The sequence below is a fragment of the Zootoca vivipara genome, chromosome 4, assembly GCF_963506605.1.
Source record: "Zootoca vivipara chromosome 4, rZooViv1.1, whole genome shotgun sequence".
Lineage (NCBI taxonomy): Eukaryota > Metazoa > Chordata > Lepidosauria > Squamata > Lacertidae > Zootoca > Zootoca vivipara.
Window position 1 is genome coordinate 96337692 of NC_083279.1, and position 24046 is coordinate 96361737.

The following is a 24046-nucleotide window of genomic DNA, read 5'->3' on the forward strand; positions in this document are numbered from 1 at the left end:
CTGAGTGCAAACCCAGGTAGAAGGCTGATTTCACTGGCTCACTGTGCAGATCCCACCCCAGTTTGTGCACCAGCATGGTGAATCTCGCCCAGTAGTCTCTAACTGTCGATTTTCCTTGTGTTAAGTTATGAAGCTCCTCTTTTGTGGCTTCCATTTCAGAGTCACTCGCGTACATAATTTTTAAAGCTTCTAAAAATAGTTTTGCGTTCTTCATGCAATCATTTTTTTTGCGCGATGAGCGGTCTTACCCATTCTCGGGCGGCCCCCATCAAATGCTCTATGATAAAGGAGACTCTGTGCGCGTCATCTGGGAATTCCGCTGCATGCAGTTCCAGCGCATAATTTATTTCTGTCTCAAATCCTAGGTACTCCCTAGGGTCGCCGCTAAACTTGGTGACTAGGCTCTGTCCCCTTCTCACTTGGACTAGCTGCGGCTGGGGCGCCCCCCCCCACCTCTAGCGGCTTTCTCCTTTTCCAACTTTTTCTGCAGGTCCAATACCATCACCCTTAGCTGTTTCTCAGTCTCCTCTTTTGTCCTCACCTGGTCCACCAGCTTGTTCAGCTCCTCCTGCGCCCCGCGCGCTTCCTCCTGAGCGGCATGCAATTGCTGCTGGGCCTGGGCTGTCAGGTTCAGTATCTCCTGCTTCGCCGCTTCAGCCTCCCGCCTCCAACGCTCAGCCTCTTGCGCGCTCATCGCGGCACTCCAAAGTAGCCAAAAAAAGATTCGGAGGTTGCTGTCAGAGGGCCTGATGTGGCTACTCTAGAGTAACGACTCCAGCATTGTCTTTTTAGGCTTTTATTAAGTGCTGATTATTTACAGTGGTCAGAGCGGTTAATATACATCCTTAAGGTGAGGTGTCAGAACCTCCGAATGGCGATTGGCGCGTTTTCCTCCAGCATAGAAGCTTTGGAAGACCCAACCTCTTCCCCCTACGTCTGCGTCGCAATTCCGGAGTTGGGGGAATTGGCCTCCCCCCCCCTGCTCCCATCTTCCTGTCCCACCTGGGGCATGGGCTCCGCAACCTTGCCTGAGCCTCGGACACTACTTCCTGACTCTCCGCTGGAGGTAGAGCTCTCCTTGCTCTCTCCAGCGCTTGGGGATGGGCTGGAACTTAAGATGGGAGGGACTTCCCTGTATCCCTTGTCCCTCACAATTACATTTGGGGAAATCGCTTTGCAAAAACACGTGTATGAGGGGCTAAACTGCATAGAAAAATGTGAGTAAGTTTGGAGAAATTGGCGGCAAAAGGCTGATGAGTTCACAAGGACCTATTTCTTTTAATTGATTTATTACCAGGAGGAAGGAGGCAAAAGTAGAAAGTAACAGTGCAGCTCCAAAGAGACTCATTCAAAGATTCCCATTGCAAATAATAAAGTTTTATATATAAAAAATAAAAGTATTCTCCATGGGCATTCCATGATTAAAGGTTTTATATACAGTGGTACCTTGGTTCTCAAACCTAATCCGTTCCAGTTACAGGTAGGTAGCCGTGTTGGTCTGAGTCGAAACAAAATAAAAAATTCCTTCAGTAGCACCTTAAAGACCAACTAAGTTTTAATTTTGGTATGAGCTTTCGTGTGCATGCACACTTCATCAGATACACTGAAACAGAAGAAACCAGACCCTTATGTATATTCAGAGGGTGGGGGGTGGGGTGATGGGAATGGGCTGATAGGAGTGGTAAACCTGTAGATGACTGTTAACGACTGTTAATGACTGCAATTGGTCTTGCGGGGGGGGAAGCAAGGGCTGAGGTGCTAAGGAAAGCTTGATCATGTATAATGAGATAAGAATCCTATGTCTCTGTTCATTCCAGGTGGCTCCATGGTTTTAAGCTTGCTAATGAGTTGCAATTCAGCAACTTCTCTTTCCAGTCTGTTTCTGATTTTTTTCTGTAATAAAACAGCTGCTTTGAGATCTTGTATAGAATGTCCTGGGAGATTGAAGTGTTCTCCTACTGATTTGATGGCAAGTCTATTCCAAAACCAAAACGTTCCAAAACCAAGGCACGCTTTCCCATAGAAAGTAATGCAAAACGGATCAATCCGTTCCAGACTTTTAAAAACAACCCCTAAAACAGCAATTTAACATGGATTTTTACTATCTAATGAGACCATTGATCCATAAAATGAAAGCAATAAACAATGAACTGCAGTCACGCAATCAATCAGTAGCTGAACTGGGTTCCACATAGTCACAAGAACAAAACAAAAAGACCGCAAATACAAAAACACAAAATAAATAGCAAAAGCAGACAGACCTCAGCGTAACACTCAAAACGGAGCACGTTCGACTTCTGGGAAAAGTTCATAATCTGGAACACTTCCGGGTTTGCAGTGTTTGGGTTCCAAGTTGTTTGAGAAACAAGGTACCCCTGTAGTCTTAAATGGCCCAGACATATGCATCTACGGAAGTCGTAAGGAGTTGGAGAAAGGAAGGAATCACAAACGAATGAGATAATGTGGAGCAAATTTGACATTTTGGCCCAGGCAGGTCCTGCAATATATAGATATATCCATTTCCCGCTCTAATTCCTGCTGCGCTTTCTCCCCCCAGGACCTTCTGAAACACACGCCCGAAGCCCACCCCGACCACCCGTTCCTGATGGAAGCTCAGAGGAGCATCAAACAGGTGGCTGAGAGGATCAACAAAGGGATGAGGAGCGCAGAAGAGGTGGAACGAAACGCCCGGATAGTGCAAGAGATCGAGTCGCATATAGAAGGAATGGAGGATGTAAGATTTGGTGGGATGCTTTCTTGAATGTGTACTGCTTTGGGGGGAGGGGAAGCGGGGAGGGATACATCTACGTACACATAGGGCGGGGGGCTTCTCTGCTGAGGACCACATCACCCAGGGGTCAGGGGTCAGGTTCCAGTAGTGGGCCAATCTTGTTGCACAAACTCAAACACTCACGTGGAAACAAAGGTCTGTATACAGGTGAAACTGTATATTAGAATATTGTCAAAAAGTGCGTTTATTTCAGTAATAACAAAATAAAAAAATTCCTTCCAGTAGCACCTTAGAGACCCACTAAGTTTGTCATAGGTATGAGCTTTCGTGTGCATGCGCACTTCTTCAGATACTTTATTTCAGTAATAAAACTGATTATTTTTTATTTTTCTTTTAATTTTTACAAATGCTTTCTTTTGGAAATTGCACAGTAATAAAACAAACAGTTACAAAAATAAAAACCGCTGTTACATTTCATTAATTGCATTCCATTTATAATTGACCCGCCTAACGACAAATAATTACAATGACAACAAATAAAGGCTTGGCATATCTTGCTTTGCATGTCATGCATCTATCTCATATATTGGTTTCACCTTTTAAGTTGCATTACTGAAATAAATGCACTTTTCGACGATATTCTAATTTTCCAAGTTTCACCTGTACAGTATTTAATTCTTAGCAACTCCACTCAGGTTTCACCTTTTTCTCTCAATTTTTTCTCCCTTTTTCTCATTGAGGTTTGTAAGCAAGGCTTCCCCGACACTCTTTACCTATCCTAACTGCGCACCCCGAAAATGTCCTGGGAAAAGGGGTACATTCTGTTTTTTTCCGCAAGATAACAGGGAGGCCGTTTTGGGTGCCATGACCTTGCATGATTTCGTGCCAAGATCTTGCCTTGAAAAAGCACTTTCCCTACCCGGGAAAGGGTGGTTTTTTGGGGGGCTGCAATCTTGTGCAGCACCCCAAAACACGTGTGCCAGCATGGCCCTGAAAAATGTGCGTCTTTTGGGAACTGTGATCTCGCACGGGTCACATGATTCATGCAGGTGTGTGGGCAGGAAGATGCAGACCCCATTTTGGGGACTCAAGGTGTTGGAGGGAATGGAGTTGTACGAAAAGCACTCGGCAACCCCGACCGAAGAATGCCAGTAAGGCTGAACAGAAAACCTTTTGGCTATTTAAAGCCTCAAACTTCAAAATGTAATTGTATCCCCCCCCCCAAAAAAAACCCTGCATGTATGCAGTTGCAAAGTCCGTTGCGTATTTGCAAGGAGCACAAGTCTGCTGCCAAATTTTCCCCTTGGCCTTCCTTCTTGCGGAGGAAGGAGCAGAAATTGCACGCTTGGCGCCAAAGCCCTTCCCCCCCCAACTTGGTGACAGGGAGGGGACCCTGAGGGCTGGATGAAATTCAGCTGCATCTGGCTTACCTACCCCCGGTGTAAATGAATCTGGAAATGTACATGTTCTCTGTTCTTTCAGATGCTTATTTCTGACTACCCCCGGTTTCCATCATTCTGCCAAGACATTTGGGCTCCTTTCAGCCAGAGACACAGCCATGTGCAAAGAGAGGTGGAGACTGGAAATTTAATTTTGGTTTCCCGGTCCTCAACCCCTGTCCCCGCCCTCTCGGTGTTCCCCCTCTAGAGCAGTGGTCCTCAACCCCCGGGCCACGGACCGGTAGCGGTCTGTGGATCAATTGGTACCGGGCCGCCTAAGGATCATTAATTACAATTAAATTAAAATTATTAAATCAAAACAATCTAAATAAAATATAAACAATAAACGTCCCCCCCCCCTCAGCGGGCCGCAGTAAAATTATCAAACGTTGACTGGTCCGCGGCGATAAAAAGGTTGGGGAGCACTGCTCTAGAGGACAAAAGTCTGTGTCACGCTGGAAAGTGACCAAGAGATGGAAGGAGATGCTAAATTGTTTGTTTGTTTCCTAGCTTTATTTCCTGCCTTTCTAAGCAAAGCACTCGAGGTGGTTTACGTTTTATCGTAATGACCTGCAATCTAAAGGGCGTAATATGAAACGGAAAGGGGATGAAAATGAAGAGCTTTTATACATTCCCATAATGGCCAGTTGGATTTATCACTGTAGGTGGGGCAGTTTGGGGAGGGGGGGCATCTAGGGGGGGTGTCGCTGTCCCACATTTCCCCCTACTACAGTCTGATGGAAAAACTAATGTCGGTTAATGCCATGCATAATCTCCCTCGGGAATAATTCTATGGGAACATTTCACTGGAATAACTGCTGTCGACTGCTCTGACTGCCAGGGACCTGCAAGCCACAGGGGTGGGACCTGTTCAGGGGGCTATCTATTCTGTGTCCAGGGCAGCTGTCTACCAGCTCCATCTGGTACACAGGCTGAGACCCTCCCTGAAGGACCAGGTGCGCAGCCTGGGAGTCATTTTGGACTCACAGCTGTCCATGGAGGCACAAGTTAATTCTGTGTCCAGGGCGGCTGTCTACCAGCTCCATCTGGTACGCAGGCTGAGACCCTCCCTGCCCGCAGACTGTCTCGCCAGAGTGGTGCATGCTCTGGTTATCTCCCTCTTGGACTATTGCAATGTGCTCTGCGTGGGGCTACCTTTAAAGGTGATCCAGAAACTACAATTAATCCAGAATGCGGCAGCTAGATGGGTGACTGGGAACGGCCGCTGAGACCATATAACACCAGTCCTGAAAGACCTACATTGGCTCCCAGTATGTTTCCGAGCACAATTCAAAGTGTTGGTGCTGACCTTGAAAGTCCTAAACGGCCTCAGCCCAGTATACCTGAAGGAGCGTCTCCACCCCCATCGTTCAGCCCGGACACTGAGGTCCAGCTCCGAGGGCCTTTTGGCGGTTCCCTCCCTGCGAGAAGTGAGGTTACAGGGAACCAGGCAGAGGGCCTTCTCGGTGGTGGCGCCCGCCCTGTGGAACACCCTCCCAGCAGATGTCAAGGCAATAAGCAAATATTTTACTTTTAGAAGACATCGGAAGGCAGCCCTGTTTAGAGAAGTTTTTAACCTTTGATGTTTTATTGTGTTTTTAATATTATTTTGGGTGGCTGGGGAAACCCAGCCAGATGGGCAGGGTATTAATAGTAAATTTATTATTATTATTATTATTATTATTATTATTATTATTATTATTATTATCTTGCTTCGTCACACTGTCACGATTGAGAAGTCGGTGTTAAGATCCCTGTTGGGCATTTGGCGACACCCCTAAATCGCTCCAATTCCTTGTGTCTCCCCAGCTTCAGGCCCCGCTGCGGAGATTCTTGCGCCAGGAGATGCTAGTGGAACTGGTAAGAGAGCTCTCCGTAATCTGTTTAATTTTGCAAGTCGTAGTCAGCCTTTTTAATGAATGTTGCATATTTTTCCTTGTTTTGTTTGGGAGGGTCGATGCGAACGGTCTCTGTGAGCTGAACAGCCCCGGGTGCAATGCAGGATCAGATCCCCAGCTTGCTCATTCCCTCACCAAAAGCATTTTTTTAGAATATAAAAAAAAACACCCGATTCTAATGACTGCTGGAAGTGTAAACATGTACAGCCAAAGTCTGGTTTAATCTGGCCCCTGTGGCAGTTTATTTCTTGGGGTAAAATCCTAAAAAAACTTCCACCCTAAAAAAAAGCTCAACAACTTCGGCTGTTTACTTCATCAAATCTGGCCCTCTTTGAAAAAAGTTTGGACACCCCTGATATATGCTTCTTTCATATGTGGTGGACTTGCAAGAAAGCGAGGGGATTTTGGGGGAAGGATAGATGATGAGATAAAAAAGATGTTTAAAGTGATTTTACTAAAAAAAAGAAAAAGAAAAACTGAAACTTTTCTTCTAGGGATTATACTATAGGTACAGAAGTTCCAAAAAGATGGTTAAGTTGCTTATGTATGTAACTACAGCAGCGAGGATCTGTTATGCACAAAAATGCTGAATCAGTTTAATCAGTTAAAATAAGAGAACCTAACGATGATTGCTTTATGGACGAATGGAAGCCTTTTTTCGAACTATTTCAATAAATACTAGGGTAGGATGAATTCGTGAGCAGGATTTGAACTAGGAGCAGCAGAAGGAATTAGAGAATATTGTATTAATGTTATAATATAATAGAGGGAAGATAGGGTGCAGCAAGGGGGAGGAATAAAAAAACAATGGAAAATGGGGTGTGAAGTCATAGAATCATAGAGTTGGAAGAGACCACAAGGGCCATCCAGTCCAACCCCCTGCCAAGCAGGAAACACCATCAAAGCATTCCTGACAGATGGCTGTCAAGCCTCTGCTTAAAGACCTCCAAAGAAGGAGACTCCACCACACACCTTGGTAGCAAATTCCACTGCCGAACAGCTCTTACCGTCAGGAAGTTCTTCCTGTCGGCGAGACAGAAGACAAATCTATTACGTATTGGAATGCTTGTGTGGAATTTCTGGAAATTCAATAAGATATATCTAAATATAAAATGGTAAAGGTACCCCTGACCGTTAAGTCCAGTCGCGGACAATTCTGGGGTTACGCACTCATCTCGCATTACTGGCCGAGGGAGAAGTGGCAGCAGAACAATGGCCCCTGGCAACTCTTACCAGGAAAGCAGCTGTGTTTGTGATGGGGGCAGGGGAGATATGACCTGCCTCCCCTCTCTGCCCCAAACTGTCACCCCCCCCAACCCAGTGGGGAAACCCCAGCATGGCCTCCTCGCACAATGTTTAATTTGATTCCTGGCCGTCGGAGAGGCAGCGGCATTTCGTTACTCGGTTGCATAATAAACCTAACCCCAACCACCGCAGGGAACAGCAAAATGAAATTACGCACACTTTTAATTGCACCCAAAATCCGTGTGAGCATCGCTAAGGTATCGCGCACTAAAACACTGCAGCTCTCTTCATCCTTTTCGATTTAATTAATCCCTAATTAATAGATTTCACTACTCCCCTCCCCAAACGGCAGCCTCGCGAAATAAAAAGGCAGCTTGGTTAGGCTGGCTTGCCGAGGGCATGCAAGCCTTCCTTTTTTTTGCATTTTTCCGATTGGATGCGTTCTGTACGCCGCCTTCGCTCTGCAAATAATGGCTGACTAACCCCCTGAAATTTAGTTATAAGGCGACAGGAGGCTGGGTGAGTCGCGAGGCAGGGGCGGCGGCGGACACGACCGGCTGTTGGCGGCCACGCTAGAATCCAACGTGATCTGGAAAAGCCAGACGAGGCCTTTTGTGCAGAAGAGGGCCTGTTTATTTGGATCCCCTGCTCCCGGGGTTGACATGGCAACGCAGGGTGGAACACGCTCGGCTGGGGGAATTTTGATTGTTATCTCCCCATCACAGCACCGGGAGCTGGGGGAAAATTCCCGCAGTGTGGTGGGGGGGGTAGAAAGGAGGGAGGTTGCTTCTGTCGAAAAAAGCAACCCCCGAAAGTGTTGGGGAGTCCCAAGGCAGCTGAAATTTAGGTACTGCGTTTACCGCCTAAATTCTGCAAAAGCACAAGGGTAGCTGGTGCTGGGGGGGGGGATGGACACAAGACCAAGATACGAGATACAGTGGTAACTCGGGTTACAGACGCTTCAGGTTACAGGCGCTTCAGGTTACAGACTCCACTAACCCAGAAATAGTAGCCTACCTCGGGTTAAGAACTTTGCTTCAGGATGAGAACAGAAATCGTGCGGCGGCAGCGGGAGCCCCCATTAGCTAAAGTGGTACCTCAGGTTAAGAACAGTTTCAGGTTAAGAACGGACCTCCAGAACCAATTAAGTTCTTAACCCAAGGTACCACTGTGATGAATTCAATTTCCTGAGAACCTCTGTTTTATTTATAGATATATTTAGATATAGGGATGCGGGTGGCGCTGTGGTCTAAACCACTGAGCCTAGGGCTTGCCGATCGGAAGGTCAGCGGTTCGAATCCCCGCGATGGGTTGAGCTCCCGTTGTTCAGTCCCAGCTCCTGCACGTCAAAGTACAAGTAGATCAATAGGTACCACTCCGGCGGGAAGGTAAACGGCGTTTCCATGCGCTGCTCTGGTTCACCAGAAGCGGCTTGGTCATGCTGGCTACATGACCTGGAAGAACTGTCTGCGGACAAACGGCTAATAATAATAATAATAATAATAATAATAATAATAATAATAATAGCATACTGCTTTTCAGCCAAAGAACTCAGCGTGCTTTGCAGCGTAAAAATACAAGATGTAAGCACAAAATACACAATAAAAACAAGAACAAAAGCAAAACACAACCAATTACCCCCTTTCCACAAACAGCAATTGCCGTGATCCCATAGAATATCCAGGACCAAAGCGAAGGGGGAGGCTCAGATACAGAATATTCACAAAGAGCACCTTTTCCTGTGACGCAAGTATAATGGCGGCTTTTCCAAGGGAGAAAGTAACATGGGAGCATAAGGGAAGGAGAGGCGGTGCCCTGTTTTTTTGTTTCATTTCATAAAAATTACACGCCGCTTGATTGCAAAAAAGAGAGGAAAAAACCCTCCTTAAAGCTGTTTACAATGAAATTTAGGGATGCGGGTGGCGCTGTGGTCTAAACCACAGAGCCTAGGGCTTGCTGATCAGAAGTTTGAATCCCTGCAATGGGGTGAGCTCCCGTTGCTCAGTCCCAGCTCCTGCCAACCTAGCAGTTCGAAAGCACGCCAGTGCAAGTAGATAAATAGGCACCGCTGCGGCGGGAAGGTAAACGGCATTTCTGTGCACGCTGGCTTACATCACGGTGTTGCGTTGCACCAGAAGCGGCTTAGTCCTGCTGGCCACATGACCCAGAAAGCTGTCTGTGGACAAACGCCGTCTCCCTCAGCCTGAAAGCGAGATGAGCGCCGCAACCCCAAAGTCGCCTTTGACTGAACTTAACCGTCCAGGAGTCCTTTACCTTTTACCTCTACCTACAATGAAATTTAGTAGTATAAGCAACTCTTTAAAACATTTGAAAGATAAAATCAACAACAAACTAAAAACACCCACATTATCAGGGCTTTTCCCCCAGCCAGAACTCACCAGAAGTTTGGGCTGCTGCTCCCCCTAAAAAAAGGTCAACAAGTTCTGGCACCCCTTTTTCAAGGGGGGAAAAAAAGCCCTGCACATCATCATCATTAAATTATCTTTGTATACCACCCTTCATCTGTAGATCTCAGGCTGGTTCACAGCAGAAATATGCAAGAAAAAAACACAAAATACATAATAAAAAACAAATACAAACCAGTAACTTCCCTCCCCCCTTCCACAAACACACGAGCATAAGCTTGTCTGAATAAAAGCCTTCATCAGCCGTTAAGCAGCCTTCATCAGCCGTTAAGGAGTCTTGTAGCACTTTAAAGACTTAGCTTGTTCACTGTAGCATGAGCTACACTGGAGCTTCTAAAACCGTTTGAACTCAAAGAACTTTCCACTAGTAAGAAACTGGGTGTCCTCTTGTTCCGTCACGTGAAAAGGAGATCTGCTTGGTCCTAAAGCTTGCATACGCTTGCCCAAGAAAGCGTTGGGGAGATTGGTAGAATCTTAGAATTGTAGCGTTGGAAGGGGGACCTTGAGGGTCCTCTAGTCCAACCCCCAACCCCGAGATTATAAGAGTCTCTTGGTCAACCGACTGAGCTGTCCCAGCCTGACCTCTCCTGTGTCTCGTTGCAGAAGGCCGTGGGTGGGAAGAAGGACCGCTCGCTTTTCCTCTTCACGGACCTGCTCGTCTGCACCACCCTGAAACGCAAGTCGGGGTCTCTACGGCGAAGCTCCATGAGCCTGTAAGTGACTGACCCCAAAGCCCACCGAAAGGTGTGGTGTGATTGGCGGCACAAGGGCTGGGTGGGGTGAACCAGCTGGGGAACCCCCAAAGGAAGAAGGCTCAGAGTCCGGGGATTGGTGGTGGGGCAATGATGAGTGGTCAGACGGAAAAGCCTGGGAGGAGGAGGTGTCAGAAGATGGAGAGGGAACAGGGTTTAGTGAGCGGCGAGAGTCTGTGACAGAGAGGCGGCCAGAATTAGAGGCAGAAGCAGGAGAGGAACAAGGCCGAGAGGAATCCGGCTGGTGAAGAGTCACGGGTGTCTGTGGGAATGTTCAGGGAGGCAGGAGAGGATATATTGTTTATTAATATCCTTCCTAACTTGCGTTAGCCAGTTCCTTTACTTAGCAGAGTTTACATTCCCCTTTTAATGCACAGCAGGTAGCTGGTTGCAGGCTTGTGTAAGCCTCTCAATATTAGGTTCCTAGTAAGTTCCCTTATATCCCTCTTAATAAACACACAACAATCTTATTTAAAGTCAATGAAAGTAGTTTACTCGCATTCAGTTCGCAGTTGGATCCCTGAAGGCAGACTTAGTTACAAAATATCAGCTATCCCATATGGTCCCAGTGTCCTCTGTTGGCTGGAAGCATCTCTAGCTAAAAAAGTTGCTCCAACGACGGAGAGAAGTCAAAGAGAGAGAGTGCTGCGTGCCTTGTGCTTTTGTTACCTGCACAGGTAAGGTCACGCCCACCTCTGGTCACATGCAAAGGAAGTAAGTCCCTGCCCAGGAGGAAACAGGAAGTTCCGACTGGGTGGACCAAACATCCCCTTGCATGTCCACTCTAGGAAAACAAGGAATGTTGTACTTGACTGCTACTTATGTATCACATCCCACATATCCCACAGTGTCTCCCCCTCCTGCGACAAACTCCCCTTCCCCTAGTCTCCCAGGACCAGAAGAGGCGTGAAGCGGCAGGAGCAAAGGCAGACATACAAGCACAGTCTTCCATTGCTTGGGGAAAGCCCTGAAGAGGAAGGGAGTTAGATAAATCTGTGGGGAGATGGGGGCCAACTGATTTCATAGGGCGAGACCTGTTGTGCTCATTAGGCCTGACAGCCAAGCCTGTGCAGATCGTGTTTTTGCTAATAAAGAGCTTGAACGGTGTGATTTACAACCATCATCATTGCAAAGGACAGGCATCTTATCAGGAGCCCAGACTGTTTCTCGGCTCCCACAGGGACCATTTCTGTCCATAAGGCACGGGGCCCAAACCACACCCACCTGCCCCACTCCTGATGTCAGGTGTGGGTTAGCCAGAGACTTGGCTGCCAATGAATGACCTCTGGCATAATCGGGGGGGGGGGCTGTAGCCCCAAGGCAGCTGGGATATGCCGCTTCTGTCGCACAGTCAGTGCCGAGTTCGAGTCCTGCTTTCAGCAGGGGTTGGCTGTTCTTCGGAGGTCCCCGTCGGGAACTTCAGGAGCCACCCCAGGTATAGAATTGTGCACACCTGAAATGCAGCAAAAAAAATTAAGGTCCATCTCAGCCAAGAATGCGCAGCTAGCTGTCAAATGTGCCTTGTATCGGAGGCATCTCGGAAAGCTAGATTTTGCACATAAGTTAGAAAATGGGCTAGGCCCCGCCCACAGGCTTAGCATCTTGATCAAGGGAAGAAAGAAGACTTAAGAGCTAAATGGAAGGTGTTCACTTCTAAAATAGGCCAATAAGGCCACTTGGTGGTTGCATCCAGTACTGCTCCCATTCTTAGTGTTACATGATTTTTCTTTGCAGTTACACAGCGGCCAGTGTGATCGACACAGCCAGCAAGTACAAATTGCTCTGGAAATTTCCGCTGGAAGACCTGGACATTGTGAAAGGTCTGTTGCTGTCGGTGTTGTTCCCTTTCAGAATGCTCTGCGTCCCGAGGATACCCGAGCGTTGTTGAGAAACAGGAATCTATAAAACACAATGCAGACAATAAAACAGTATTGAAGCATACGAAGCTACAGGGATTTAAAGCTGCGGAAAGAAAATTAATACGCTTCGCGGGGAGGCTTAAGAGGAAACCTTGAATGTAGCTCAGCGGTACCTCGGTTTTCGAACGTCTCCATTGACGAATTTTTCAGCTTTTGAACACCGTAAACCTGGAAGTAAATGCTTCGGTTTTTCAACACTTTTCGGAAATTGAATGTGCCACGCAGTTCAATACGCAGTTTTCCATATTGAGGCTTCCGTATTGAGTTTTCGGTTTCCAAACATATCGGAACTCGAACGGTCTTCCAGAACGGATGACGTTCGAAAACTGAGGGACCACTGTATTGTCGATAGGTTGCCCAGAAAGCAACAACACAGCGGAGTTTTGCACGAGCTGCCACGTTGTTGTCGTGCCGTGTGGCTCGTGATCGTCAATCACAACCTTTAGAAACACACAGTTTGCGTGCCACCACCTGATGCCCACTTTAAATTGGGGTTCATCGATTTAAAGTGAAGGGTGTCACTTGCAATAAATACAGAAATGCAAGGAGTATCGCCGCTCGCCTTTCACGTGGCCTAACCGCTTGCCTCTTAATCGCCGCATTTTTAAACCTCCAAATGGCAGTATATAAAGTCAGTTTTTCGTGTTACATCAGAACATGCAGTAGATACTGAGAAATACAGCTGGCTTAGATCTCCAGCCTCCTTGCCTGAGACAAATGTGGTGTGATGTGTGATTTCTGTCTGACTCCAGGGGCTTCACAATCGCCCAATCGCGAGAGCATCCAGAAAGCCATCTCTCGCCTGGATGAGGACCTCAGCACCCTTGGCCAAGTTAGCAAGCTTTCAGAGACCCTCAGCTTCCCCCATCAGGTGAGAACCATTGAGGTTGTCGGGGCGAGTACAGGCGTTTCGTAAAACCATTTTTAGTTCCAGTTATCTCTTAATACCATCAGAATGGCTTCCATTTAAAGGGTGTGTGTGTGTGTGTGTGTGTGTGTGTGTGTGTGTGTGTGTGTGTAAGTTTTATTAAATGTTCTGTTTTACAATTTAAAATATTCAGTTAAACAACCTTAAAATATCAATGACTTCTTCTCTTTCCATGGTTCATATCACAAAATCCCTGCATGTTTTACATAAACTAAACCATTCAGTATTCCATTATTACATCCGTCAAAACTTATTTACACTGTTGAATTTATCATAACGCTGCCCACGTTTTCAAATAAACATAGTTTCCCTCTGTATATTCAATAAACGTTTTCCAATCTTCTCTAAACGTATGATGTTCTTCTTCTCTTATTCTATATGTTAAGTCTGCAAGCTGCACATATTCTGTCAATTTAAGTGGCCTTTCTTCTTTGGTTGGGACCTCGCTCGTTTTCCATTTTGGGGCTAACGAAACACGGGCTGCAGTAGTGGCATACATAAATAAAGGTTATTTATGTATGCCATTTAAAGATTAAAATATAACAACTCTAAAAGTAACCAACCAAAAAGGCAGCAGCATTTAAACCTCCACGAATGCTCTCCGGAAAGAAAGAATAAATCGGCAGCCGTCAGCTCACCCTGGGGAGAGAATTCCACGGCTGTGGTGCCTCCACCGAAAAGGCCCTGTCCTTGATGCCTTCCAGTTGGGTCACCTCTAAACGTGGAGCTTGGAAATCAAAGCTCTGGTACCAACCTGGTCGATAAGGGCTAAAAGTTGCCCTTACAGGCTTGTGGGCTGTTGCGACTGCATAAGATGGACTAGAAACTTGCTGCCGCGGAATTTCATTCCATAAGTCCATGGTGTTCTCACAGCTAATGCCGGCATTTGTGTTCGCTCACCCTCAGAGCCTGGACGACGTCATTAAGGACCTGATGGCTGCCATCCACCGTGAATTGGCGGAGAAGCAGTCGCTTTCCTTCACCCAGTCTTTCCCGCCCAACAAAATGGAGCTCACAGCAACCAAGGCCGACGGCACGGAGTCCTACATCTTCGAGTTCCCCAACCCAGATGCGCGCCACAGCTTTGAGCAAGCCTTTGAGGACACCAAGAAGAAACTAGGTCCTTGTCTTGAGTGTTTTGAGGTTTTGTTTTTGATATTGTAATTTTTTTTTTTACTGCTTTACACTGTTTTAATGTTTTGGGGTAGGGAGCGCTTTGTAAGGCGCCCAGAGAACTCTTGTTACGGAGCAGCCGCACACATCCTGCGGCTAATAAAGCTCATAATGTTTGTCATCAGGTTCGCAAGGGCACTTCTTGGACCTACTCGATGGCCCATCCCTGCACATAGAAAACTGGCCTGTCAATATGAAGCTGAAGTCTGTCTCCCTGACATGCTAGCTTTCTGTGTGCGTGGATTTATATTTTTAGGGAGGGGGACATTCGGTCTCTTGAGTGCAGTCTGAACTGATCGAGCCTCTGCACAAGTTATCTTCCTCATCTGCCTCTTTGAAGAGAGAGGTTGACCAAAAAATGTGTTGTCGTGCTCCTCCCTCAACCAAAAGTTCAGCCTAAGAAAACTCTGTATTGCCTTTGCCTCTATATGAAGGGGCTGATCTGGAGCATAAATAGGTGTGGGGGTTTTTTCCCTCTAACACCCCTCCTCTCTGTAGGTGTTCCTGCGGCGCTGATGAACAAGCTGCAAGGTTTTTATCCCCAGCCAAATTGACCGCTTGCTTCCACTGCCAACTGCTGCTGATAAATAGTGTGGGCAGTGAAAATGTTTGCGAACATGCTGTGACATCACAGCAGCTCAGCCAGTGGCCGTGGAGTCTTAGAAACAAGGACAAGGGAACGATCAGATTTTAGAAGCGGGGTAGATAGATTCAAGATGGCTTTTCATTATCGTGACTCCACAGAGCTGCAGTGGATTATGCCGCAAATTGGACCGCGCTACAAGTTTGTTTGTTTTCTTTTTCATAACCAGCTTCCTACAAAAACTGCCTGGACCCTGAGTTCCTGAAGGCGATTCCCATCATGAAAACGAGGAGCGGAATGCAGGTAGGTCCAAGCTTTGCAAACCAAATTCACCCAGTTCATCTGTTGTTTGTTGCTACCGTTTCCATATTAACTGTCTGAAACCATGGTTCAAATTGCTGATTGTTTAGAAAACACAAACCCTTTTTTAAAGTTTTATATATACAGTGGAACCTCGGTTTATGAACACCTCGGTTTATGAATTTTCAGTTTACGAACGCCGTGGACCCATCTGGAACGGATTAATTCACTTTCCATTACTTTCAATGGGAAAGTTCGCTTCAGTTTAGGAATAGACTTCCGGGACCAATTACACCCATCCTTTGGGTTAAGTACGCTTTAGGTTGAGTACTCCGCGGACCCGCCTGGAATGGATTAATCCACTTCAGTTTATGAACGCTTCAGTTTAAGTACTTCGCGGACCGTCTGGAACGGATTAATTCACTTTCCATTACTTTCAATGGGAAAGTTCGCTTCAGTTTATGAATACTTCAGTTTATGAACAGACTTCCGGAACCAATTGTGTTCATAAACCGAGGTACCACTGTATATAACTTTATGAAAAATACAAAAGCTTTTCTACTAGGGATAACGGACACAGGTATAGCAAGAGAAGACCAGAAAATATTCCTCTGTGCCACAGAAATACAACAGATAATTCATAATACAAATTTCTGTTGTGTTATAAAATTCAAAATAAAAATATTTTTTAAAAAAAATTCCTCTATGCCACAGGAGCGGCAAGGATCCTAATTGCTAAAAACTGGGGGGGGGGGGGAACCGGGCCAACAAAAAAGGAATGTCAAGAGATAAACTGTTAGAGTATATTGAATTGGCAAGATTAACAGAAGCAATTAGCGATCACAGTAGACAAGAGTTTCAAAAAGCATGGGGAAAATGCAGAGAATACTTCACAAAACAGTGCCCTAAAATATGTGCTGTATATTCCTGCGTATAAGACTACTTTTTAACCCAGGAAAATCTTCTAAAAATTCGGGGGTTGTCTTATACGCCCAGTCTTATATGCCGGAATATATGTACCTGGACTTGTTTTGAATAATGTCTGCAGGAGACTTAAGTTATAATTAGAAAAATCTTAATGATTATTCATAAAGGAAACGGTTTATAACCTGTTTTTTTGTCCCTTCTCCGGTAGTTCTCTTGCGCCTCGCCCAGCCACAGCAACCCGGAGAACGCCTACGAGGTCTGGGTGTGCAACAGCGACGGCTACGTCGGGCAGGTCTGCCTCCTCAGCGTCAAAAAGGAGCCCATCGTCGAGGCCTGCATCGCTGTCTGCTCTGCCAGGATCCTCTGCATGGCCTCTGTGCCAGGCCTCAAGCGAAGCTTCCGGTAAGGAAGACGCCGGAAGAGGACTTGCCTGTTGGGTGGTTTCATTTTTAGAACGTCGGTGACAGCCAAGAGTCTCGTGGCCCCTGGAAAGCAAACACATTTGTTTATGACAGGCATCCCCAAACTGCGGCCCTCCAGATGTTTTGGCCTACAATTCCCATGATCCCTAGCTAACAGGACCAGTGGTCAGGGAACATGCGAATTGTAGTCCAAAACATCTGGAGGGCCGAAGTTTGGGGATGCCTAGTTTATGACGTAAGCCAGCCTTTCTCAACCTTGGTTCCACAGGTGTTGTTAAAACTACAACTCTCATCATCCCTAGCTAGCAGGACCAGTGGTCAGGGATGATGGGAGTTGTAGTCCAAGAACTTCTGGTTGAGAAGGGCTGGCTTGTAAGCTTTTGGGGGACCCAGAACCCGCTTCTGTCAGATACACACATGACATGTCCTGCAGGAAATGGCCAAATTAGAATTCATTTATTGTCTGTCTGTTGCATTTCTATCCTGCCTTTCCTCCAAGGAGATCAAGGCAGCCGGCGTACATCTCCTCCTCCCTGTTTTATCTTCACAGCAATAACAACAACCCTATGGAGTAGATCAGGCTTCCTCAACCTCAGCCCTCCAGATGTTTTTGGCCTACAACTCCCATGATCCCTAGCTGGCAGGACCGGTGGTCAGGGGTGATGGGAATTGTAGTCTCAAAACATCTGGAGGGCCGAGGTTGAGGAAGCCTGGAGTAGATAGATTAGGTTGAGAAGTAGTGACTGGTCCAATGTCACCCAGTGAACTCCATAGGCGGGTGAGGATTCGAACCCTGCTCTCCCAAGACCTAGTCCAACACAGTGGGGTCAGAACCTGTGGTTTGAATATCTGGAAGACCGTGTCCTTCCCTACAGACCCTCTTGGGTGTTAAAATAGGCAGAGGGGGCCCTTTTAGTAGTTCTATCACCTTTGGAAATGTGTTGTGGGGGGGGGGGAGAGAGATGTCCTGGACCCAGGAAATGATTCCTGCATTGTAGGGGGTTGGACTAGATCAGGCATCCCCAAACTGCAGCCCTCCAGATGTTTTGGCCTACAACTCCCATGATCCCTAGCTAACAGGACCAGTGGTGAGGGATGATGGGAATTGTAGTCCAAAACATCTGGAGGGCCGAAGTCTGGGGATGCCTGGACTAGGTGATCCTCGGGGTACCTTCCAACTCTGCAATTCTACGATTCTCCTAAAGGGCATTTAGTTCTGTGCTTCCTGGTTCCTGAAAGCAGCGAATCCCCAACTTCTGCAGTTCCTGTCCCCTCCTAGGCTTCCATCCTGGCAGCTCATGTTTTGCTGTTCAATGCAGAGACGCAGCTTATCTCAGTTTATCTTTTCCCCCATCCCTTTTTGTTCTCTTCCCACCTCACTCTGCGCCCAGGGAGCGTCCCGAACCTCTGGCCAGCCCTTCCTCAGAACCGGTTCACACATCGATGGACGAGTCTGGCCCCCAGCAGTGCTTGCATATCTCCATTTCTGGGTCTTCCCTGGAGCTCTCGGACCCAGTGGACAGCACCAACCGAGAACTGGTCCCCTTCGACAGCGACGACACGGATGACGAGTCCTCGCCGAGTCCTTCCGGCACCCTCCAGAGCCAAGCCAGCCACTCCACAATATCTTCCAGCTTTGGAAGTGAGTCGGACCATTCACAGCGCAATGTTGAGGGCTAGTAACTTGCCCCAAGCCAGCCATTTCCCCCTTCCCCTGGTGCCCTTCTACCACTGAGCATATTGTTGAACCTGAGCACCAATCCTTTCCAAACCCAACTCAAGGTGCACCGTATTGTCTTAACAAACAATTCCTTTTTAGGAATGATTCTTCAGCTTCCTTGTGCAAGCTGGCAGAGAAGAAACATTTAAGCACATGAATAAATTGTTGTTTGCATCTTCTGAGAAACAGACGTTTTCTCAACAGCAGCAAGAGGACGGGTGGGTCGGGCAGGCGAGAGGGGGTGGCAGGGCGGGCGAGGGCAGGGCAAGGCACGGCCGCAGTCACGACGGCTCCGAGGCATTGCTGCATATCAGCATAATATTTCAACCATGTCATGGGTTCAAGCCCTACCTTGGGGAAAAATCCCTGCATTGCAGGGGGTTGGACTAGATGGCCCTTGTGGTCCCTTCCAACTACAATTCTATGATTCAAGGCTCTAAATGTCCCAGCGATTGTTTTACACAGTAGCTGCTATTGCTTATTCAGCTCGCACTAAAGTTCAGGAATGGCAATCAATGTTTCCTAAGTTTTACGTGGAAAATAATATGACATCTTCCAAGCGAAATGAGAGCTTCCCACTAAACGTTAGTTGCTGTTATTTTATTTTATTTTCTTATTTTGGAATATGCCGTCAAGTCTGTGCAATAGGCTCCTCGGTGCAACTTACCACAAAATAAACGATGACACCACGCAGCAACGGCAGTACGAGCTCTCTTTAATAAAGCAGCCCTCCCCCGGCTTATGAAGCCTTGCTGGGTGCTGCCAGTCAGAGCAGGAGCTTTGTTTGCCAGCTCTACTACTGGGCTCCCCAGATCCGGGCCCTTGCTTGTCAGCCCTGCCCTGCCCCCACCCCAAAATGCCTTGTTCCCAGAGCCTCGTTCTGCCCTCTATTGACAGGAACATGTTGGTGGTGGCTCCCCAAGCAGCCCTCGCCTTCAGTGGGCTCAGCAGGGTCTTGCATGGCAGCAGAGCTGAATGGAGGAAGACCCCTCCAACCAATTCCCACCCCCTCCAGGAGTGCGGGGGGAGGGTTTTAGGCTTCCCCTCTAAAACACAGGTTCAAAATTCCAACTCTAAGGAAAGGTGAAAACATTTTGCACCCAAAATGGGGTGCAACGGATAGAAATTCCTCCGACCCTCGGGCTTCCTGTTTTGCAGTAAAGACGGCAAGCCGCCCTCTCGGGTGCTCGAGCACGCCAGAGGGGTCCAAGACGGAGAAAATGGGGGGGGGGGGTTAGAAGCATGCCCGACTCCTTTGAGGACTGGTTATAAGAAATGTATGAAAGTCGCAGCGGAAATTGGCAATTGAGCAGGTGATGCGTAGGGAAAAGCGATGTTGTTGTTGTTTATTCGTTTAGTCGTGTCCGACTCTTCGTGACCCCATGGACCATAGCACGCCAGGCATTCCTGTCTTGCACTGCCTCCCACAGTTTAGTCAAACTCATGTTCGTAGCTTTGAGAACACTGTCCAACCATCTCATCCTCTGTCGTCCCCTTCTCCTTGTGCCCTCCATCTTTCCCAACATCAGGATCTTTTCCAGGGAGTCTTCTCTTCTCATCAGGTGGCCAAAGTATTGGAGCCTCAGCTTCACAATCTGTCCTTCCAGTGAGCGGGAAAAGCGATAAGATTTTGAAATGCAAGTTGGGAATGTTGCCATACTGGGAGCAGCAAAGGAGGGAAGAAAACAGAGGGGAAGTCAGCTTTTAAATTTGCATTAATTTGGAACACAATTTGTTAACAATTCTGGAAAAGCAATAAAAAATAATTGATAAAGAAAGAGAGAAATTCCTCCGATGTAGTTCCAGCTTAACAGTCCAGATTTGATGTGCATTTGGTGACAAATAAATTGGGTTTAGAACTGAAAATGAACTGTTATGTTTCAATGACCAAGCCAGGGGCCTTCCTTGAGTTTGGAAGGTTCCTTGCTAGTTCCCGTTGCCTCTCGTTTGCCAGATGAGGAGATCCCGAGCTCTAAAGACGCAACGGCCGAGACAACCAGCTCGGAAGAGGAGCAAGACCCCGCCGGCTTCCTCCCCATTGCCACCACTTTCGCCCAGAACAGCGACAGCTCCATGGACGGCCGGGCGTTGAGGCGGTCAAGTCGAGGGTCGTTCACCAGAGGCAGCCTGGAGGACCTGTTGAGCATCGACCCGGAGGCCTATCAGAGTTCCATGTGGCTGGGGACAGAGGATGGCTGGTAGGCACACTGCGCCTTGTAATCTTTTCGGATTCACCCCCCCCCCCCAATATAACAAGCTAAAACTTGTCAGCTCTCAGCTAGCTCCCTTCGCTACTGGTTTGGCTGCTGTGATGTCATGGAATGTTGGAAGGCGTTCTAACACAGAGTGGGTAGGATCTGTCATCGAATATTGAAAATCAGTGCTGTATATTTGGCAGAACCAAACAGGAAGATCTCTTTGGCCACAGGCCTGCAGCCAAGGGAGGCTAAATCCCCGGAATGTAACTGGCTGACTGACTGAACCCAAAGGGTGCTCATCAATGGCTCCTCCTCATCCTGGAGAATAGTGACTAGTGGGGTGCCACAGGGTTCTGTCTTGGGCCCAGTCTTATTCAACATCTTTATCAATGACTTGGATGATGGGCTTGAGGGCATCCTGAGCAAGTTTGCAGATGACACCAAATTGGGAGGGGTGGCTAATACCCCAGAGGACAGGATCACACTTCAAAATGACCTTAATAGATTAGACAACTGGGCCAAAGCAAACAAGATGAGTTTTAACAAAGAGAAATGTAAAGTACTACACTTGGGCAAAAAAAAAAATGAAAGGCACAAATACACGATGGGAGACACCTGGCTTGAGAGCAATACATGTGAAAAGGATCTAGGAGTAGACCACAAACTTGACATGAGTCAATAGTGTGATGCAGCAGCTAAAAAAGCCAATGCAATTCTGGGCTGCATCAATAGTATAGCATCTAGATCAAGGGAAGTAATAGTACCACTGTATTCTGCTCTAGTCAGACCTCACCTGGAGTACTGTGTCCAGTTCTGGGCACCACAGTTCAAGAAGGATACTGACAAACTGGAACGTGTCCAGAGGAGGGCAACCAAAATGGTCAAAGGCCTGGAAACGATGCCTTATGAGGAACGGCTTAGGGAGCTGGGTATGTTTAGCCTGGAGAAGAGAAGGTTAAGGGGTGATATGATAGCCATGTTCAAATATATGAAAGGATGTCATATGGAGGAGGGAGAAAGATTGTTTTCTGCTGCTCCAGAGAAGCGGACACAGAGCAATGGATTCAAACTACAAGAAAGAAGATTCCACCTAAACATTAGGAAGAACTTCCTGACAGTAAGAGCTGTTCGGCAGTGGAATTTGCTGCCAAGGGGTGTGGTGGAGTCTCCTTCTTTGAAGGTCTTTAAGCAGAGGCTTGACAGGCATATGTCAAGAATGCTTTGATGGTGTTTCCTGCTTAGCAGGGGGTTAGACTGGATGGCCCTTGTGGTCTCTTCCAATTCTATGAATCTCTGACACAGAGTGGGTAGGATCTGTCATCGAATATTGAAAATCAGTGCTGTATCTTTGGCAGAGCCATACAGTAAGATCTCTTTGGCCACAGGCCTGCAGCCAAGGGAGGCTAGATCCCAGGAATGTATAATTCAAAAGTATGCTAAGTCAAGACTGTACAGCACTGAATTTTCTCCCTACAGACCTGCCAGAGTCTCATGCCTGCTTCCATTCTCTTTGATTTGCAGCATCCATGTCTACCAATCCTCGGACAACATCCGCAACAGGAAGAATAGCATGAAGATGCAACATTCGGCCTCTGTGACATGCATTTTGTAAGTGGAGCTTCACGCAGGGTATACTGAAATGCAGAACCATACATAAGTGAGCACAGAATCCAGCCTCTTGAGAAACCCAGCTTTCGTTTTAAAGCACCGTTTTAGACCACAGGGTTGAAAATCTGTGTGCAGAACAGTTTGCTTAAATTGCAAAATCCAAAGGTGGCTGAATACAGTTTTCAGTAGTGAGGCAATGGGGCTTTCAGGGTCCTTGCTCCACCCTCGACTAGCAAGAACCAGAATAAATTATTTTATAAAATCAGTAAATGAGGAGGTTCGTATTTAGTCGTGTGAGCCCTCGCCTTCAAGATGAAGGGAGACAGCCCAGGCGCAGGTCTTACTAAGGACTTGGCCTTCCTGTTCACCATCACGTGACTTTGCTGCCAGGTTAATCGTACCAAGAAGTACCGTACATATCGTACCATGAATATAAGCCTCCCTTTTTTTCGCAAATTCTGACTGTGAAAAGTTAAAGCGTGGCTTAAATTTGCGACCTTTGGTGTTTTCCTATGATATCGCTGCTGAAACAGACATATGGTAAAACGGAATGGATGTGAGTGCCTGTGGGATTTTAAGGGAGCGGCTTATATTCGGCTATTGTTTTTTTCTCCCCTCCCCCCCCCTTGAATTTTAAAGGTGCGGCCTATATTCGGGTGTGGCTTATACCCAGGCCAATACGGTATTTACTTATGCAAATCCACCTCTAAGCAGTTGCCGAAGTTAAAGTGATGGAGGCGAGGAAGCATCTACCCAGGGCAAACTTGCTTTCCCTCTAGCCATAGCTGCCAAGTCTCCCGTATTCCCCGGGAAACCCCTGTTTTTCCAGCTGTCCCCAGCCGAAAAAACGGATTTTTTTGTTTTTCCCCCGGTTTATTCTGGCGCAGTGACCATTTTGGAACTGGGCGGAGCATGCTCAGAAGCGACTTTTGATGCTGCTTTGCCCAGTTCCAAAATGGCTGCAGCGTGACTTCTGGTGCGGCGGCCATTTTGGAACAGGGCAGAGCAGCATCAAAAGTAGCTTCTGAGCATGCTCTGCCAAGTTCCAAAATGGCGGCAGCGCTACTTCCGGTCTGCTACTTCCGGTCCAGTCCCTTATTTCTCAGGCAGGAACTTGGCAGCTATGCCTCTAGCATCAAATGGAAAACATTTGCAATGGCCTTTTCTCCCCGATCTCATAATGACTAAGCTCTGAATCAGTTAGTTCACATGGGAAATGAATGCTTTTAAGCACAAAGGTGTCAGTGTGGACACAGCTGACCCTGGTTCTTGCTTCTTCGCCCTGTACATTGTACCACTCATTTGATTTCTGGCTGATGTTGTAAAGCCCATTGCTTTCCCCCCCCACAGGTATCTAGATAACCAGGTGTTTGTATCGCTGGCGAACGGAGAGCTCATTGCCTACCAGAGAGAAGCCGGTGAGTTATTTGACCGTGAAGCTGCTTTCAGGAAAGGTCTAATGCTAGATCAAGGGAAGTAATAGTACCACTGTATTCTGCTCTGGTCAGACCTCACCTGGAGTACTGTGTCCAGTTCTGGGCGCCACAGTTCAAGAAGGATACTGACAAGCTGGAACGTGTCCAGAAGACGGCAACCAAAATGGTCAAAGGCCTGGAAACGATGCCTTATGAGGAATGGCTTAGGGAGCTGGGTATGTTTAGCCTGGAGAAGAAAGGTTAAGGAGTGATATGATAGCCATGTTCAAATATATGAAAGGATGTCATATAGAGGAGGGAGAAAGGTTGTTTTCTGCTGCTCCAGAAAAGCGGACACGGAG

The 24046-nt window shown here is 47.2% G+C and overlaps 1 protein-coding gene across 2 annotated transcripts in view; it reads left to right on the forward strand.

Annotated features, from left to right (window-relative positions):
• The window catches only part of ARHGEF17 (Rho guanine nucleotide exchange factor 17), a 165891-nt gene that overhangs the window by 120590 nt on the left and 21255 nt on the right, over positions 1-24046 (forward strand). For both annotated transcript variants that reach the window (XM_035115379.2, XM_060273936.1), the window contains 12 exons: positions 2558-2734; positions 5980-6030; positions 10343-10452; positions 12226-12311; positions 13163-13281; positions 14245-14458; positions 15324-15397; positions 16530-16723; positions 18135-18385; positions 20418-20661; positions 22183-22269; positions 23620-23687. In XM_035115379.2, the coding sequence (XP_034971270.2) occupies positions 2558-2734; positions 5980-6030; positions 10343-10452; positions 12226-12311; positions 13163-13281; positions 14245-14458; positions 15324-15397; positions 16530-16723; positions 18135-18385; positions 20418-20661; positions 22183-22269; positions 23620-23687 (1675 nt within the window). The remainder of the gene's footprint in view (positions 1-2557; positions 2735-5979; positions 6031-10342; positions 10453-12225; positions 12312-13162; positions 13282-14244; positions 14459-15323; positions 15398-16529; positions 16724-18134; positions 18386-20417; positions 20662-22182; positions 22270-23619; positions 23688-24046) is intronic.